The following is an 18,678-nucleotide window of genomic DNA, read 5'->3' as shown; positions in this document are numbered from 1 at the left end:
TGTAGACCAGGCTGGCCTCGAACTCAGAAATCCACCTGCCTCTGCCTCCCAAGTGCTGGGATTAAAGGCGTGCGCCACCACCGCCCGGCTTGTTAACTTATTAAAACCCGATCAATGTGCTTCTCAAGCTAAAGACAGAAATAAATTCTAAAATATTTAGCAGGTATCTGAATTTTTTTGCTGTCTCAACATTTTTTTGCTTGGTTAATTGAGACAAAGTCCTTCTACATAGCCCTAGTTAGTTACCCTAGAACTCACAGGTTGTGGTATCCAACTCAAAAAAACTACCTCCTCTGCTTCTCTTTTTAAAAAAAGATTTAGAGCCGGGCGTGGTGGTGCAAGCCTTTAATCCCAGCACAGGCAGAGGCAGGCGGATTTCTGAGTTCGAGGCCAGCCTGGTCTACGAAGTGAGTGCCAGGACAGCCAGAGCTACACAGAGAAACCCTGTCTCGAAAAACAAACAAACAAAAAAGATTTATTTTGCCGGGCGTGGTGGCGCACGCCTTTAATCCCAGCACTCGGGAGGCAGAGGCAGGCGGATTTCTGAGTTCGCGGCCAGCCTGGTCTACAAAGTGAGTGCCAGGACAGCCAGGGCTACACAGAGAAACCCTGTCAAAAAAAAAGATTTATTTTATGTATCTGAGTACACGGTGTAGCTGTACAGATAGTTGTGAGCCTTCATCTGGTTGTTGGGAATTGAATTTAGGACCTCTGCTTGCTTTGGTCAACCCTGTTCACTCTGGCCCAAAGATTTACTTATTATTTAAATAAGTACACTGTAGCTGTTTTCAGTTGCACCAAAAGAGACCATCAGATCCCATTACAGGTGTTTGTGAGCCACCATGTGATTGCTAAGATTTGAATTCAGGACCTTCGGAAGAGCAGTCAGTGTTCTTGCTCACTGAGCCATCTCATCAGCCCCCTTTCCTCTGCTTCTCAAGTGCTGGGATTAAAGGCATTCATCACCACATGCAGCATAATGCAGTCTTCACTGGTAACTGAAGTTTATTTAGCTAGTCACTTGGCAATCCAGTTTCAGAGTGCTTCTCAGCTGCCCTTGTAGCTGGTGAAGATCTCTCCACTGTACTATGACAAAAAGGGAGACTATATCTTGCTCATCACCCTCTGGCTTTACTCTTTGCCCTTTCCTCCACTCCTCTCAGTGGACTAAGATTTAGTCATCAAAGTGATAACTGCTTTGATAAAACTTGGGAGAAAGAAAAACAAGAAATCAAAAGGAGGCTGGGCAGTAGTAGCACATGCCTTTAATCTCAGTACTTGGGAGGCAGAGGCAGGCATATTTCTGAGTTCGAGGCCAGCCTGGACAGCCAAGACTACACAGAAAAACCCTGTCTCGAAAAACCAAGAAAAAAAAAAAAAGAATCTTAACTGAACTAGTAGGAGATACAAGAGAACCCTATTCTGAAGTGGGATTGGGTGGGTTGGTGAACAGAGGGTTTTTGGAGGAGAAACCAGGAAAGGGGATAACATGTGAAATGTAAATAAAGAAGATATCTAATTTAAAAAAAAAAAAAGAAATTAAAAAGAGAATCCTATTCTAATTAATTCATTATAATTTGGGATCCCTATTATGCTAGTTTAATGCATTAGTAACAGAAATAAAGACCAAGTATTATTCCCACGCCTTTAATCCTGACATTCAGAAGGGAAAGGCAGGTGAATCTCTAAATTCAAGGCCAGTTTGGTGTACATTCCAGTTCCAGACCAGGCATTTACAAGGTGAGAACACATCTTAAAACAGAAACTAAGCTCAATACCATAATGGCAACACAGAATATGTAGATTTACTTATTGGCTGTCCTGGAATTTGCTATATTATCAAAGAACCTGACCTTGACCTCACAGAGACTCAACAGCCTCTGCCTGGATAAGTCAGCATCTCAAGCAACAAACAAACAAATCAAACATTAGACCCCACCCCTCCATATCTAACAAATCAAACATCAGACCCCACCCTCTATAACAAATCAAACATTAGACCACACCCCTCTATATCCGATTCTTTCATTTCACCGATTCACATCCTTTTAAAGTCACTATCAGGCTGGTGAGATGGCTCAGTGGGTAAGAGCACCCGACTGCTCTTCCGAAGGTCTGGAGTTCAAATCCCAGCAACCACATGGTGGCTCACAACCATCCGAAACGAGATCTGACTCCCTCTTCTGGAGTGTCTGAAGACAGCTACAGTGTACTTACATATAATAAATAAATAAATCTTTAAAAAAAAATAAAGTCATTATCATCTGTGTTTTCCTGCATCTGTCTGTTTAGTAAATGTGTGCAAACAGTGCATGAACAAGTCAGAAAAGGATGTGAGAGTCCCTGGAGCTGGAGTGCAGGTTGTGGGGCTGAGAACCAAACCCAGGTTCTCTGAAAGAGCAAGTGCTCTTAACCCCTGAGCACTATATATACTAGCTATACATACACATATTTTTTTAAGCCAACATAACTAGTGATGAACATCATTATTGACAAATTGGTGATCTACATATGGGAAGAACACGGAACGGTTAAACACTAGAACTAGAACTCACTGTGGAGACCAAGCACACCTTTAACTCACAGAGATCTACTAACAGAACTTTGCCTGCCAAGGGCTGGCTGGAGTTAAAGATACACACCACCAACCACTTCCAACACTAAATTATTTAAAGTTTTCTAGATAAAATTCTGTCGTTTTAACTTGACACAAGCTAGAATTATTTGAGAGATGAGTATATTTTCTCAATTGAGAAAAGGCTTCCAAAAATCAGGGTGCAGGCAAACATGTAGGGCATTTTCATAATTAGTGATTGAAGTGGAAGGGCCCGGTCAATCATGGGTAGAGTCACCTCTGGGCTGGTGGTACTGGATTCTATAGAACAAGCTGAGAAAGCCCCAGGGAGCAAACCAGCAAGCAGCACTCCTCCATGGCCTCTGCATCAGCTCCTGCCTCCAGGTCCTGTCCCTGCTTCAGTTCTTGCTGGCTCTAACTGCTTTTGATGATGAACTGTTACATGAGTGGAATAAACACTTCTGTTTCTATCACAGTTAGACAGGAATTATAGCACAGGTTAATCCTAGCTTTTAAATGAAGTCAGAAATCCAGGGTTCTAAGGTTTTGTGTGATAATCAAGAGATCTCAAACTCCCATAACACTGGGGCTGGAGAGATGGCTCAGGAGTGAAGACTGTTCTTGCAAAGGTGATAGATTCCATTTTCAGTACCCATGTGGTAGTGCAAAGTTATCTGTAACTCCAATTCCAGGGGGTCCAATGCTCTCTTTTATTTTCTAAAGATACCATACACACATGATGTACATACAGCAAGATCCAAAAACAGGATTTTATAAAAAAAAATCTTAAAAGCTGGGCGTGGTGGCGCATGCCTTTAATCCCAGCACTCCGGAGGCAGAGGCAGGCGGATTTCTGAGTTCGAGGCCAGCCTGGTCTACAAAGTGAGTTCCAGGACAGCCAGGGCTACACAGAGAAACCCTGTCTCGAAAAACCAAAAAAAAAAAAAAAAAAAAATCTTAAAACCCTGAGTATTAATCATGCCACCTAAGGCCTTTTCTAAATGAAAGTTAATAGCAACTGACATGGTCTATAACTCTAGTTCCAGAAGATGGAGTGCACTTTTTTGGCCTTCAAGGGCATACATGGCAAACATGTGGTACATAGAAATACATGCAAGCAAAATACCCATATGCATAAAAAAGAACAATCTTAAAATCAAATGGCATTTAGGTAACTGGAATCTACATATTTCTAGTTCCTTTCTCTTTTCTTCTCTTCTTTTCTTTTTGGTTTTCCGAGACAGGGTTTCTCTGTATAGTTCTGGCTATCCTGGAACTCACTCTGTAGACCAGGCTGGCCTCGAATTCAGAAGTCCGCCTGGCTCTGCCACCCAAGTGCTGGGATTACAGGCGTGCGCCACCACTGCCTGGCTATGAATTTTTAATTTCTATCACATGCTTCCCCTCGCCCCAGCACTGAGGATTGAACCCAGGACTTCTCTACATGCCAAACAAGCACTGTAATCATTTTCTTTTTTGGGTGGAGTTTAGTGGCATATGCCTTTAATCCTAGTATTAGGAGATGGAGGCAGAGGCAGAAGCAGATCAAGGACAGTTTGATCTAATCTAAATAGCATGTTCAAGGCCAGCCAGGGCTACACAGGGAGACGATCCTAGAAGAAGAAAGAGTGGAAGAGACGACAACAAACAAAACTAAACTCTGAGACACTTCTTGAACTTGAGCTCCTCTTGCTTCAGCCTCCTCAGCAGGTAGCTAGGAGGATGGGCACTCACCACCATGCTCACCCACATACTCTAAGTGACTCTAAAAGAATCTGAAAAAGGAGCTGATCCAATAGTGAGGGAAGACTGTAGACAGCATTGAGGGTGAGGCCAAAGGCTTTGGTCCTATTTCACAGAACCTATGCTGTTACTATGGCTTTGGTGTTCTTCCAAGTAGAGCCACAGATGAACTACAGGAGTACAAATGTGGGTCTAAAGGTAGATCAAGGATGAATATTCTAGGTTATCTCTCAATACTGGACACAATTTTCCGCTCTACTTCTATTTCATACGGTCTTGTACCTAACTTAGGCGTACTGAATCCGAACTGTATAGACTTAGTACTCTAGCAACTAAACTTCATTTTTAAAAAATTGTATTCAGTGTGTGTGTGTGTGCACGTGTGTATGTGCATGTATTCAGTGTGTGTGTGCACGTGTGTATGTGCATGTATTCAGTGTGTGTGTGCACGTGTGTATATGCATGTATTCAGTGTGTGTGTGCATATGTGTGTTTGTATGTGCCTGCTCACCCACAGCTCATGCCACAGTGAGTTCATGGAGGTTAGTGAACAACTCAAGGAAGCCAGTTTTCTTCTTCCAGATGAGTTCTAGGGGTTAAACTCAGGCTAGGCCAGAGGCAGGTACTTTACCCACTGAGATATTTCATCAGCCCAGCAAACAAACTTACAAAGTACCCAAGCCATAAATAAGGTTTATATATACTGAGAAGTCTCCTTTGTTCTAACAAATTTATTTAAACATTCGCCTCTCAATAAAACTAGACTAAACTCTTGAGCTGGGTGGTAGGGGTGCATGCTTCTAACCCCAACATTCGGGAGGAAGAGGCAGGTGGATTTCTGAGTTCCAGGTCAGCTTGGTGTACAGAGAATAGTTCTAGAACAGCCAGGGCAGGGAGAAACCCTGTCAAAACAAAACAGAAACAAACAAAAAAACTAGAACTAAAATTTGCAGATCAGGTGTAAGAGCCTCAGTATAAAAGTGAAAGTGTACCTACAAAGACAATGAAGGGGCCTACCATGAAGATGCCTGTGCATACCCCTCCTTTGTAGCACATGCAAATCCAGCCATGGCATGCAAATACCAGACTAGTGTACAAGAACAATGATACATTTTAATCAACACTCACCCTCTAGATTCTCCAGAAAGGAACTGGACATGAGAACTCACTGTGATTGGGCCATTTCTCTGTTGAACCTGATGGCTGGTGTTCCAAGTCAGATATAAACTGGTCTGTGTCAAAGAAGACAACATCACTACTGAATGGAACAAACCAGAGGGTGAACTTAATCCACTACACTGCCCAGTATTGTTTTCTATTTTGCTTCCTGAGTAAGAGGAATTAAATTCTCCATGACTTCCCACATTTTACTAGGTAATTTAATACTGGAATCCAGATAGTTTAGGTAATGGATGATGTTTTTGTTGTTGTTCTTTTTTCCAGACAGGCTTTCTCTGTATAGCCTTGGCTGTCCTGGAATTTGGAGATCCACCTGCTTCTTGCCTCTGAGTGCTGGGATTAAAGGCGTGTGCCACCATAATATTTGCCAGGCATAATAGATGATTTTGAATTAAAAAGGTAATGTTTTCATTGGCTTTAAGGAGGTAAAATCAGTTTTAAATTATCACAGTAGATAAGAAAAGCTCCTCTGACCTGTAAGAACTCTTCTGGGTCTTTACTGTACAACTTCAAACATAAGAATTCAACTTTTGAGCCGGGCGCGGTGGCGCACGCCTTTAATCCCAGCACTTGGGAGGCAGAGGCAGCACTTGAGTTCAAGGCCAGCCTGGTCTACAGAGTAAGTTCCAGGACAGCCAGGGCTACACAGAGAAACCCTGTCTTGAAAAAACAAAACAAACAAACAAACAAATAAATATTCTTTTGAAGGAAAGAATCTGTATGCAGCATCCATAAACATTAATACCCCTATCTTAAGCAAACATATGCTGAGTCAATTTGTAGTAAATTGTAGTAAATGTACTCTCACAAGGGAGTTAAAAACAAAACAAACTCAAAAACTCTGTCATGTAATTTTTTTTACTGCCAAGTTCTTTTTTCTTTTTTTTTCTTTCTTTTTTTTTGTATTTCTTTGTTTTCTCTTTTAGTTCTTTTTTTCTTTTTCTTTTTTAGAGATCAATTAAAATCATCTTTTCTGAGAGTGCCTACTCTTGTTTAAAAAGTAATCCTCCAAAACAGACTTTAAAGTGTAAGTGAAATGTGTGACTTTGGGTAAATCAACATATACATTAGAAGTAAGTGTAGGAATAAGCAAAGAGGCCAGCAGACACTGAGGCCTTTTGGGACTGGGCTAAGTTGGTCATACTTCAAGATTGTGCTCTGTGGAAAGCAGCAGTCATAAGCATGTATTGCTCTTATGGAAGACACAAATTTGAATCTCAGAATCTTATCAGGCTTGAAACTGTACCTCCAGGGACCTAATACCCTCTTCTAGGCTCCAAAGGCACCTGTACACACTCAAGTACAAATACCTACCCACACACTCACCCACACATAATTTAAAAATAAATCTTAAAAATATAAGAGTGATTTTCCTACTTAAAAAAAAAAAAATCAAAGAGAACAGAATAACTCCTAACTCACTGCAAAGCATTATCCAGTATCAAAATCAGACAGAGGCTATAAGAGGACTGGGAGTATGACTCTGTGGTAGATAATTGCCTAGCATACACAAAGCCTTTGGATCCATCTACAGAGCTACAACACAAAACAAACACATAACAAAACTACAGAATCTCCAATCTAAGCTGCATGAGATTCTATCTCAAAAAAAAAAAAAAAGTATGGGGCTAGAGAGACAGCTTCTGCACTAAAGAGCAGCTATTACTCTTGCAGAGGAACATCTGTAAACTCTAAGTTGAAGGGGTCTGAAACCCTCTTCTGATCTCCACCGGCAACAACAGGAAAAAATTCTGCACAGCTTTCTCCATCCAGACTGTTCCTACTGAGATTAGCTAACCCATCTTGTTAATTTAGCTACATACAAGAATTCTGCCTCTCTGTTCAACAGTATATAATAAACATGCTGAGTTTCTGCAGTACTAGGGTTTCTTTATCAGAGAACCCAAGTCCACCCAACCTCAGCTTTCCTGTGTGTTCATGTCTGCCATTTCTTCATTCCTCTACTGCCCCGGTCAGGTCAAGTCCCTAGAGTTGTGCAAGGACCCAGTAAGGTGGTACCTGATCAGGGACGCGAACGTGGACACACAACTACAGGGAACTCTTATTGGCCACACAAAAGAATGCTGTTGTAAGAAGCATGCTTACACAGGTAATGAATAAATAGAGGGAAGAAATAAGGATAAAGGAACAAATAATACAGGGGAACACATTTCAGTTAGGCATAAAACACTGGGACAAGTAGAATATAGAGACAGGCGGTGATTCTACCAAGTAGAATCTGGAGCTAGGCAGTTACATGTTGCTACAATGGAAGATTTTGTGAAACCTCAGAAGTAGAATGGAAGCATTGTAGCTTCATTAATTCTTAGACTATGTTCAAGAGACATGTCCTTGGTTTCCTGAAGAAAAAAGACAGTGTTTGACTACTTCAGAAAAACCTGGGAGGGGTTGAGGAGTAACAGAATGTTCCCATTCTTGCTCTGGGTTTAGCTGCTTTACATTAAGGAGAAAACAAACAAACAAACAAACAAAAACAAAACAAAAAACCAAGCAGCACTGCAGGCTACAAACACACAGTGGTGGAGCTGTGGGTGGACTGTGGGCAGCCGTGTGGGCCTTTCAGTGGCCTCAATCTCCCGAGCCCGGAGGTGGCCTCAGCGTAACAGTGGCTGGTGTGCATTGGAGGGCAGGAAGGTAGCCAAAAGCAGGGAGAGGGAAGGCACAGGGGGAAGAGCCATGTAGCAAACGGGAAAAAAATCTTGATGGCTTTAAATGCTACCTGTTTTGTGTCTGGTATCTATGCAAGTTAGGAGAGGGGTCGACTGATCCTATGCCTTTTCATCCAGTGACTTAGTTACATCCTCTCGAACCTGTTTATAACGAGTCCCTCTGTTTCTGAAGGTTTTGCTCAAGCCACCTGAGGTGCCAAGGAGTTCAGTTCAACTATCTGGGACTACATTACTACAACCCTGAAAATAAGATAACCGAGGATTAGTTGGGATTTAACTAATGCGTACTTGGATTCACTGTAATGCTAGCATAGGTGAGATCAATTATGTTGGCATATCCTAGAAAAGGAAAAGTCTTATTATCAGATTGGTTTCTCCTGTTAATATTGCAGAAGTTATCCTTAACACTTTTGATACCTCAATTCCTTACACTTGTTAAAATATTCTTTTGGGGTTTTTGGGGGGGAGGAGGGGAGTGTGACTCATAACAGGCTGAAGAATAAGTTACTGCTGAATGCTCAGGTGTAAATGCGGTATCTTTTTGAGACTTTGTGTATGAGTGTTTGCCTGAATGTCTGTGCATCCCATGTATGCAGTACTCCAGGAGCCCAGAAGAGGGCATCAGAGATCTTCTCCACCTGGAGTTAACAGGTGGTTGTCAGCAATCATGTGGGTATTGAATCTGCGTTCTCTGGAAGTGCTTTTATCCTCTGAATAATCTCTCCAGCTCTCTAAGTGACGTATGTATACCACCCCTTCGAGGACACAGGGAACATTACCAAGGCATAAGGATAAAAGAGCCAGCTCCCTAACAATACTTTTACCCTTCCAGCCAGGTGGTGCTGGCGCACGCCTTTAATCCTAGCACTTGGGAGGTAAAGGCAAGAGGATCTTTGTGAGTTTGAGGCCAGCCTGGCCTATAGAGTACGTTCCAGGGCAGCCAGGGCTACACAGAGAAACCCTTTCTTTCTCCAGGGCTGGAGAGATGGCACAGAGGTTAAGAGTACTGACTGCTCTTTTAGAGGTCTTGAGTTTAATTCCCAGCAACCACATGGTGGCTCACAACCATTTGTAATGGAATCTGATGCCTTTTTCTGGTGTGCATAAAAACATGGCACTTGTGTACATGAAATAAATAAATAAATCTAAACAACCACAACAAATTTAAAAAAATTCATCTAAGTACTTTGAAAAGAGGATACAAATTGTAAAATAGAATAGCATCTTTAAGAAAATGACTTTTCTATCTTTCCCAGAGCAGACTTTAGAAACCTATTGTTATATTTACAGAATCCAGAATATGCCAAGAAATTACTTACAGCTGTTCTAGAGTGCCGGGCGTGGTGGCGCACGCCTTTAATCCCAGCACTCGGGAGGCAGAGGCAGGCGGATTTCTGAGTTCGAGGCCAGCCTGGTCTACAAAGTGAGTGCCAGGACAGCCAGGGCTACACAGAGAAACCCTGTCTCGAAAAACCAAAAAAAAAAAAAAAAAAAAAAAAAAAAAAAAAAAAAAAAAAAAAAAACAGCTGTTCTAGAAACTACTTAACACATGCAAGAGTATTTACAAAGTTAAACTCAAACTCTGGTCATAATATTTGTAGTCACAGAACACTGTAAGTATGCTTACCTCTCTGATCAATGTCTATACCAGTAAGCCTAATAATTCACACTTCAGACCTTGTTAGAAAAAAAGGTCCCAACTGGGGCTGCAGAGATGGCTGTGTGGTTGATAGCACTACATACTTTTCAGAGGACTGCGGTTCATTTCCAAGGACACACATGGCAGCTCACAGCTGTCTGTAGCTTTAGTTGCAAGGAATGTGAGGGTCTCAGGAACACATTGTGGTACACAAACACACATGCAGACAAAACAATGCGCGCGCGCACACACACACACACACACACACATTAATTTTTGGGTTTGGTTTGTTTTTTTGAGACAGAGTCTCAATATGTAGCTCTGGTGTCCTAGAATGCACTATGTAACTTCAGAGATCTGCCTGCCTCTGCCTCTCCAGCACTGGGATTAAAAATGTTCATATCACCATACACAGCATTTTTTTTTTATAAGGCTACAACTACATTTTTTTTCTGGAGATATTCACTTGATATATCAAATATTTCTTCCCTGGATCTAGAAACTAATTTTGCTTTTTTTTGTTTGTTTCTTTTGTTGTTGTTGTTTTTTAGAGACAGGGTTTCTCTGTGTAGCCCTAGCTGGCCTCGAACTCAGAAATCCGCCTGCCTCTGCCTCCCGAGTGCTAGGATTAAAGGCATGCACCACCACGCCCGACTCTAATTTTGCTCTCTTTTTCTTCTTCTTTTCTCCTTACTTGCTTGCTTCCTTCCTTTCTTCCTTTTAGACAAGGTCTCTTTATTTTATAGCCCTGGCTGTCCTACAACTCACTATGTAATAAACCAGGCTGGCAGAGGTCCATCTGCCTCTTCCTCCCAAATGCTGTGATTAAAGGCATATACCACCACACCTAGCTGAAACTAATTTTTCTTACTGCATATCCCAGGGTGGTTCTGAACCCTTTGCTATATATTCCCAGTCTACACAGCATTCTTTATTAGTTCTTTCAACCTTTAAAAGTCTTCATCATAAATATGTTGTTTGAAGGCTGATGATTCATGTATGTAACCAAAAGAGGCCCTAGTATTTCGGTTAAAGGAACAATTCAATATTACCTACCTTCCTATAACCCCTAGGTCCCATAAATGGAGTAATTATATATATCATTGATGATATCCTCACCCTATTGGCTACATATGACTTCCTTTATTATTTAAATATTAATTGGATGAACACTATTAAATATTAAATATAAATTGAATGAATATTAAATAAAATTATTAAATAAATGTTAAATAATTATCTAGGGCCAGCAAGATGGCTTAGAAGGTACTGGCCACCAAACTTGGTTACTGTGTTTGATTCCTGAAACCTCTATGGTTGAAAGAGAACTGACTTCTATAAGTTGTTCTCTGACCTCTACAATCATTTCCAGGGACTCTCCTGTCCATATTCATATACACAAGTATGTAAAAATGTAATAAAATATTTATGTAAATACAATAAACACCAGCGAAACCACTATGCAATAAATGCATGAACCAAAACACTGACATATTATCTCTCTACTCATCCTCCACAATAGTCTTCTACACCCCTGACAAGTAGCCATGTGAATCTTGCTTTAAAAAGACATTCGTTAACCCAGGCATTGTAGCAGACATCTATAATTTCAGCATTTGAAATGCCAGAGGTAGGACAGTTATGAATAGATAATCCTGGGCTATAAGTAACACTTTTTTTTAAAGATTTATTTATTTATTTAATGTATGTGAGTACACTGTTGTGCTCTTCAGATACACCAGAAGACGGCATTGTGTATCCTGGGCTATAAGCAACACTTTTTTTTTTTTTTTAAAAGATTTATTTATTTATTTACTTAATGTATGTGAGTACACTGTTGTGCTCTTCAGATATACCAGAAGAGGGCATTGTATCCCAATACAGATAGTTGTGGGCCAACATGTGGTTGCTGGGAATTGAATTAAGGACCTCTGGAAGAGCAGTCAGTACTCTTAACCGCTGAGCCATCTCTCCAGCCCCTATAAGCAACACTTCTATAGAGAGCTGAAGCAGCTGAGTTGTATCTAGAGTGCTAACTGTCAATCAGCACCTGCCCTACATTCAGGGTCAGCATGCTGTTGCACAGAGCCAGCAAGTGGCAGTGGCAGTGACAGTCTCACCACAGCAGCTGTTTGAACTACATTAAATGTGCAGCCTCTTCTCTGAAGGAAAAGCTGCAGCTGTGCTCCTGTTAGTCTAAGAACAAAGGAAGACAATGGGAGGAAAAATTAAAGGGCAGTTTTAACAGAATTTAGTTAGCTCAATCACAAATTAAAGCAAAGAACCACTAGTTTAGTTATCTAGTTTTACAATACCACAGAGGAATTTTAATCCAGTAACATACACGGCTGCTCTGGCAAGGGACCACACATCTTTAATCCCTCTGGCTGGAATACAAACATGCCCTTAGTGCACACCTTTAATCCCAAACAATGAAAGTAAGGTTTGTATGCAGAAGGAAGCAGTGGTGTTTGAAGGTGACTTCTAACTGGAGGGCAGTTCTGTAAGTTCAGTCACGTCAGTCTGGTGCGCTGCACTGTGCAGTGCAGCGGAGTGGAGGGGAGGGGAGCGTGTTTTGAGTTCAGTTCAGTCGGTGCAGAGGAAGCAATTTTACCGGGGCAGTTTTGCAGAGAATGAGGAGCCAGAAGAGTAGCTAGATTGCTAGAGTTAGTTTGAGGTCAAGCAGAACAATTCAGTCAGAAAGCTGGGAGAAACTAGTTTGAACCAGCTAGCTGGTCAGACGTCAGAAAGAGCTACAAATGGTGAGCTTATTCAGCAGTAAACTTCCAAGACAATAATTACTTCAGATGAGTAAAAGATACTTTTACACAATAAAATAATCTTAATTTAAAAGTTTAAAACATAACCGAGTATTTCTATATGTTATAAAAATCATGTTTTAATATATATCAATTGGTGCAAAATCTAGAGCATAATGCAAGCATAAAATACAGGTTTTTTTTTTCCCCCAAGTATTTTTTTTCCCCCCAAGACAGGGTTTCTCTGTGCAGCCCTGACTATCCTGGAACTCACACTGTAGACCAGTCTGGCCTTAAAATCACAGAAAGACTCAAGAAAAATTCTCTTCTGAGCAGACAAACGGGCCAGGTGTAGAAGTACACACCTTTCATCCTACCTAGCTCTTGGGATGCAAAGGCAGGTGCATCTCTACAAGGCCAGCACTCTTTATAGAGTGAAATCCTGTCTTAAAAAACAACAGAAGGACAGACAGGGCTATATAGAGAAACCCTGTCTCAAAAAAACAAAAAAACAAAAAACAAAAAAACAAAAAAAAAATTTTTAAAGCCGGGCGTGGTGGTGCACGCCTTTAATCCCAGCACTCGGGAGGCAGAAGCAGGCGGATTTCTGAGTTCCAGGACAGCCAGAGCTATACAGAGAAACCCTGTCTTGAAAAACCAAAAAAATCCAAGAACAAAACAAAAAACCCCCCAGAAATTCACAGAAAATCCAAACAAGAAGTCAAGTTACAAATGGCTAGAAATTTGGCTCTACAGTAACACACTAGGCTAGAATATGCATCTGAAAAGAAATTCACTGGAAGAGGGTAGAGCTCAGAATCTGCGGTGCCCTGAGTTCTGCTGACTTTTCCCCTCCAGTTATAGCTTGACACCAATCAACTTTTATCAAGTTCTCCAATGGGTGGCAATGAAAAAATTCAATAGCCAGTCTGTCTTCTATGATGCTTCAATCTGGGAATTTTTTGTTAGTTTTTTAGATTGTGGGTCCCCCCCACCCCGCCCCCGCCCCTGAGACAGGGTTTCTCTGTATAGCCCTGGCTGTCCTGGAACTCACTTTGTAGACCAGGCTGGCCTCGAACTCAGAAATCAGCCTGCCTCTGCCTCCGGAGTGCTGGGATTAAAGGTGTGCACCACCACCCCCGGCACTTTTTGTTGTTTTTATTTTACATATATGAGCACTTTGCTTGTGTGTATATCTGTGCACCACATACAGTACCTACAACCCTGTCTGGAAAAAACCAAAAACCAAAATAACAAAAGAAGACACTGGATCTATGTCAGGGGAACTGTCAGGTGGGTATGTAGAGAGATTCTTTTGTGTACTGTATGGAAACATCATCTGCCAATACAAAGCTGATTGGCCAAGGAGCTGAGGTAGGGAATAGGAGGTGAGAGTTCCCATAGGGAGAAAGGTACTCTGGGATAGAGTGAGATGTATGAAACTGAGAATTTGTAACCAGCCATGTGGCAGGCTTAGACTAGAATACATGGGTTAATCAAGTTATAAGCTAGTTGGAGAGACAACACTTCAGTCCTATGACCTGATATTTAATGACAGTTTCTCCATTATGGAATGGATCTAGTGTAGCTACAAACCTGTAACAGAAGATAAGTTAGGTCTAGGTCAGTTCCTGATCTAGATAGCTGGTCTAGAATTATTTTCCTAAAACAGATTAATATAGAATTAGAAAGAAAACTGAAATTCTATATCTAGCTCTAGAATCTTTAGGATTTTCATAGATGATGGCTACAGGTAACTATATAATGTGTTACACATAACATATGTGGTAGCTCACTTTTATCTTTCCAGCATTAGGAGGCTGAGGGAGAAAGATCACCATACATTGAGGTCAGCCTGAGCTGACACTGAGCTTCAGTTCTGCAAGAACTGAACCCCCACCCCACCCCAGTCCTAGGGTTCAATCTCAAATACTATCTGGGTCTGGAGGTACAGACCTGTCATCTTAACACTTGGGAGAATCAGAAATTTAAGGTCACTCTCCACCATACAGTAAGTTCAAGGCCAGCCTAACTCAAAATACATAAACACACACACATTCACAAGGTAGGTAGGGTAAGTAGGGCGAGGTGGGGAGGAGCTGGGACTTACCATCATCCAAGGTGATATCCTGTAGACCAATGGTTGCAAAGTTAGGTTCTTGATCTTCAGGTTCAGGCTTAATGCTCACAGCTGCCCCACCAGGCGGAAATGACGCTGGGTCACACAAACTGTGACATACTAAGGATGAAGGAACAGAAAGACCTCCTTGGCCTGTACTTTGTGCTTGAGTTGAGTGCTGTCCAGAATGCATTCTGGTAGCTGGAGATGGTGATGAGGCAGTTCCTGAGCTAGGAGATTGATAAGGCATAGGCTGGAGCTGAGGGGATGATGGCCCAGAAATCGGTGAACTAGCCAGAGGATGAGAGGCTGCTGGGGAAGCTGCTGTAGCAGATCCTGGGTGTGAAGGACAATATGTAATAGGCTGTAAATGAGAAGAAGGCTGACCTGTGACCTGGTCTGCCCCTGGAGAAGAAAGAGCTGTTTGTCCTGCATTTGAACAATGGTATCCCATTGACTGCAGATGAGGTGGGGTTTGCACAGAATGAGGTGAATGTGCTAAGAGATGTCCTGTCGCATCTGAATTTGAAGAATGAAATGGTATTGGTGACAGTGGTTGACAGCCAAGATTTACTAAACTAGAAAGAGCTGCATCCTGCTGAAACAAAACTGGGTCAAATTCTTGACTAGAGGCAGGATTCATAGGAAGACAGGTTGGGCCATTATACATACTAGTTTGTATAGACTGATAGGAAGACCCTAGAGATGTTGGTGTGACTTGAAAAGGCTGGTGCATGACTGAAGATGGTGCTATGTGCTGTTGTTTACCAGAACCTTCCTCCCTACATTGCAACTGTGGCAAGTGGGTGGAGGTTATCATAGATGTGTATGCTGGCTGCACTTGACAAAGCAGGCTTCCCGGTGCTGACATCGCACGGTCATGGGGGTGCCCTGTCTCTGAGGAGGGCCTCTGGGCCTGGGCAGAATGAGGCACAGGCAAAGATGGAACTGAAGGCAAATCTGTGTCTTCTCTTTGTTCTTGCTTCATCAAAACTGAAAAGTAAGGGGTTAAAGCAAGCATTATTATATAGCTTACAAAATGATGACGACTTAACGTAATTCTGTAATTCTAGGGTTTGGAACCATAACACAATGGGGATGAACTAAATGTCTTTAGAGAAGGAAGTTCATGTAAAATGTTTTATTTGTTATATGTATATATATATTTCTAGAAGCTCATAAACCAGCTAGTCTGACATAAGCAGTGCCCAAAAACTAAACAGAGACCCTCTTTTTTTTCTTTTTTTTTTTTTTAGTTTTTTCGAGACAGGGTTTCTCTGTATAGCCCTGGCTGTCCTGGAACTCACGCTGTAGACCAGGCTGGCCTTGAACTCAGAAATCCGCCTGCCTCTGCCTCCCGAGTGCTGGGATTAAAGGCGTGCGCCACCACGCCCGGCTTTTTTTTGGTTTTTTGAGACAGGGTTTCTCTGTATAGCCCTGGCTGTCCTGGAACTCACTTTGTAGACCAGGCTGGCCTCGAACTCAGAAATCCGCCTGCCTCTGCCTCCTGAGAGAACCTCTCTTAAACAAGATGAAAGGCAAGGCCTGACACCTGAGACCTGAGGTTGTCCTCTGACCTCCAAATATAGGAAACAGCAAGCACAGTGCTTATCACTCAAAAATTAATTTTTGGATGTGCACATATACATGAGAAAAGTTTAAAACATAACTTAAAAAGAGATGAACAGCCAGGTAGTAGTGGCACACTCCTTTAATTCAAGTGCTTGGGAGACAAAGGCAGGCAGATCTCTGTGAGTTCAAGGCCAGCCTGGTCTACAGAGGGAGTCCAGGACAGCCAAGATTTCAGAGAAACCCTGTCTTTAAAAAAAAAAAAAAAAAAAGAAAAAGAAAAAAAGGAAAAAACAGAAAAAAACAAAAAAAGAGGATGATTGCTAAATAAAAAATCACAAGAAAACCCACCAAAAATAATCCTATGACCTATAAAGCACTGAATCTAGGACTCTCAATCTGAAACATACCTCTCATGTGATAGGTTTGATCCTCTACCACTGTGTGACTATCAAGAGAAAAACTGAAAACCACATGAGGTAGCACACACCTGTAATCTCAGTAGAACAAAGATAGAGAACAGCCTGGGCTAAACAACAACAACAAAACAAAAAACAGAAAAAAAATGTAAAAATGAAAACTACCAAAATCTATAAGAAACCAACAAACAAACTAATTAACACTGCAAACACAAAACCAATATACATGGCCAGGCTCAGTGACACTTGCCTTTAATCCCAGCACTCAAGAGGGCAGAGGCACATGGATCTCTGATTTCCAAGTTAGACCCTATCTTAAAGGAAGAAAACAGGAAAGGCTAGGAAAAGAAATAGGGGGAGGGGGGAAGAGAGAAGGCAGGCAGGATGGCTGAGTACTCTCATCCCTTAACTCGGGTAAGTGGAGAGCTTGGTTTTGTAACTGGCTGCTCACTGTGAACTAAAAAGGAGTCAAAGCAGCTGAATGTGGTGGTACATTCCTGCAACCCCAGGATTTATAAAGTAAAGAGGAGAATCTGGAAATTTAAGGTCATACTGTGCTACACAGCATTACTACCACTATTAGGAAGTAATCAATACCTCTAATTTGCTGATCATAGTGTTTATTTTTTGCAATTACAGAAGCATTCTTCCTTATTCAGGACAGAGATGAGTTTCATCACAACAGTTCTTTAACTTCTGAGTGCAGCAACAGAAAGTTACACAACCGGGCATGGTGGTGCACGCCTTTAATCTCAACACTCAGGAAGCAGAAGCAGAGACAGGCAGATCTCCAGAAGTTCCAAGCCAGTCAGGGATATACAATGAGATTGTCCCAAAAAAATCAAAAACCAAACAACAGCCAAAACAAACTAACAAAAAAACAAACTAACAACAACAAACAGAAACAACAACAACAACAAACCCCCACAACCTTTAAGTAAATACAACCAGGAGAGCTAGGCCTACAAATTCATGAGTACGGGACTCAAGAGTTGTTAGCCTCGTCAGTCTACCCCAAACCACAGTGTGCTAGAGCCATGGTCTCATTACACAGGCCAGGAGAAACAATCACGATAGTCTTATCTGTCTTACTTCCTGAGTATTGTGATTACATAAATGTACCATTATGCCTGGCTTCAACCTCTACATTTTAAAATCTTATTCCTTTTCACCTTCTTTAGAAATCTGATATTCCCTTTTTGTCTTGTTTTGAGAAAAGTTCTATGTAGCCCTGGCTGTCCTGGAACTCACTCTGTAGACCAGGTTGGCCTCAATTTAAGATATCTGCCTACCTCTACTAGGCAGAAATTTGATATTCTTTATTATTTTTTATTATCTATACATACACAAATATGTACACACACACACCACCACCACTACCACCACCACCACCACCACCAACAAAAATCAGCCAACCAAACACCACCAACAAAAACCCACAACCTGAAAGTAAACAGGCTACATCCCAAGCCCTGAATATGATGTCCCCTCCCTGATAACACATTGTGTCTTCTAGGTCTCATAAAATTCTATGATGCCATTAACCACAAGAGCTATGTATGACTAAGATTTGAAAACAAGCCAGGCATGGTGGTGTATACCTTATAGGAGGCAGAAGCAAGAAGATCTCTGTGAGTTCAATGCCAGCCTTGTCTACAGAGTGAGTTCCAGGACAGCTGGGACTACACAGAGGAATCCTGTTTGAAACAAACAAACAACAAAAAAGAACTGAAAATATAAAGTCTTTATAGACTATAAATGAAATATATGACAAATGAATAACCCTTAATAATCACCAGTATTACATGGTAGCATATACCTATTATTTTAGCACTGAGGCTGAGATGAGGATTACCAACAGTTTTAGGTCAGTCTGAACTACAGAGTGAATCCCAGGCCAGCTAGAGTGAGCCCTTCCCTGTCTCAAAATGAAAAAACAAAACAAAACAAAAACTACTTCTTTTTTTTTTTTTTTTTTTTTTTTTT

The 18,678-nt window shown here is 41.4% G+C and overlaps 1 protein-coding gene across 2 annotated transcripts in view; it reads right to left on the bottom strand.

The window, feature by feature from the left end:
- Positions 1–18,678, bottom strand: part of Nfatc3 (nuclear factor of activated T cells 3) — a 77,637-nt gene that overhangs the window by 6,646 nt on the left and 52,313 nt on the right. Inside the window, exons 9-10 of one of the 2 annotated variants that reach the window (XM_029480364.1) lie at positions 14,696–15,697; positions 5,447–5,550 (exon numbers count right to left, since the gene is read on the bottom strand). In XM_029480364.1, coding sequence (XP_029336224.1) covers positions 5,450–5,550; positions 14,696–15,697 — 1,103 coding nt within the window. In that variant the 3' untranslated portion in view covers positions 5,447–5,449. The remainder of the gene's footprint in view (positions 1–5,446; positions 5,551–14,695; positions 15,698–18,678) is intronic. The other variant, XM_021169508.2, reaches the window with a different exon arrangement.

Source organism: Mus caroli, chromosome 8, assembly GCF_900094665.2.
Source record: "Mus caroli chromosome 8, CAROLI_EIJ_v1.1, whole genome shotgun sequence".
NCBI classification, from domain to species: Eukaryota; Metazoa; Chordata; class Mammalia; order Rodentia; family Muridae; genus Mus; species Mus caroli.
The sequence above is the reverse complement of the archived record's forward strand: the minus strand, read 5'-3'. Positions and strand labels throughout refer to the sequence as shown.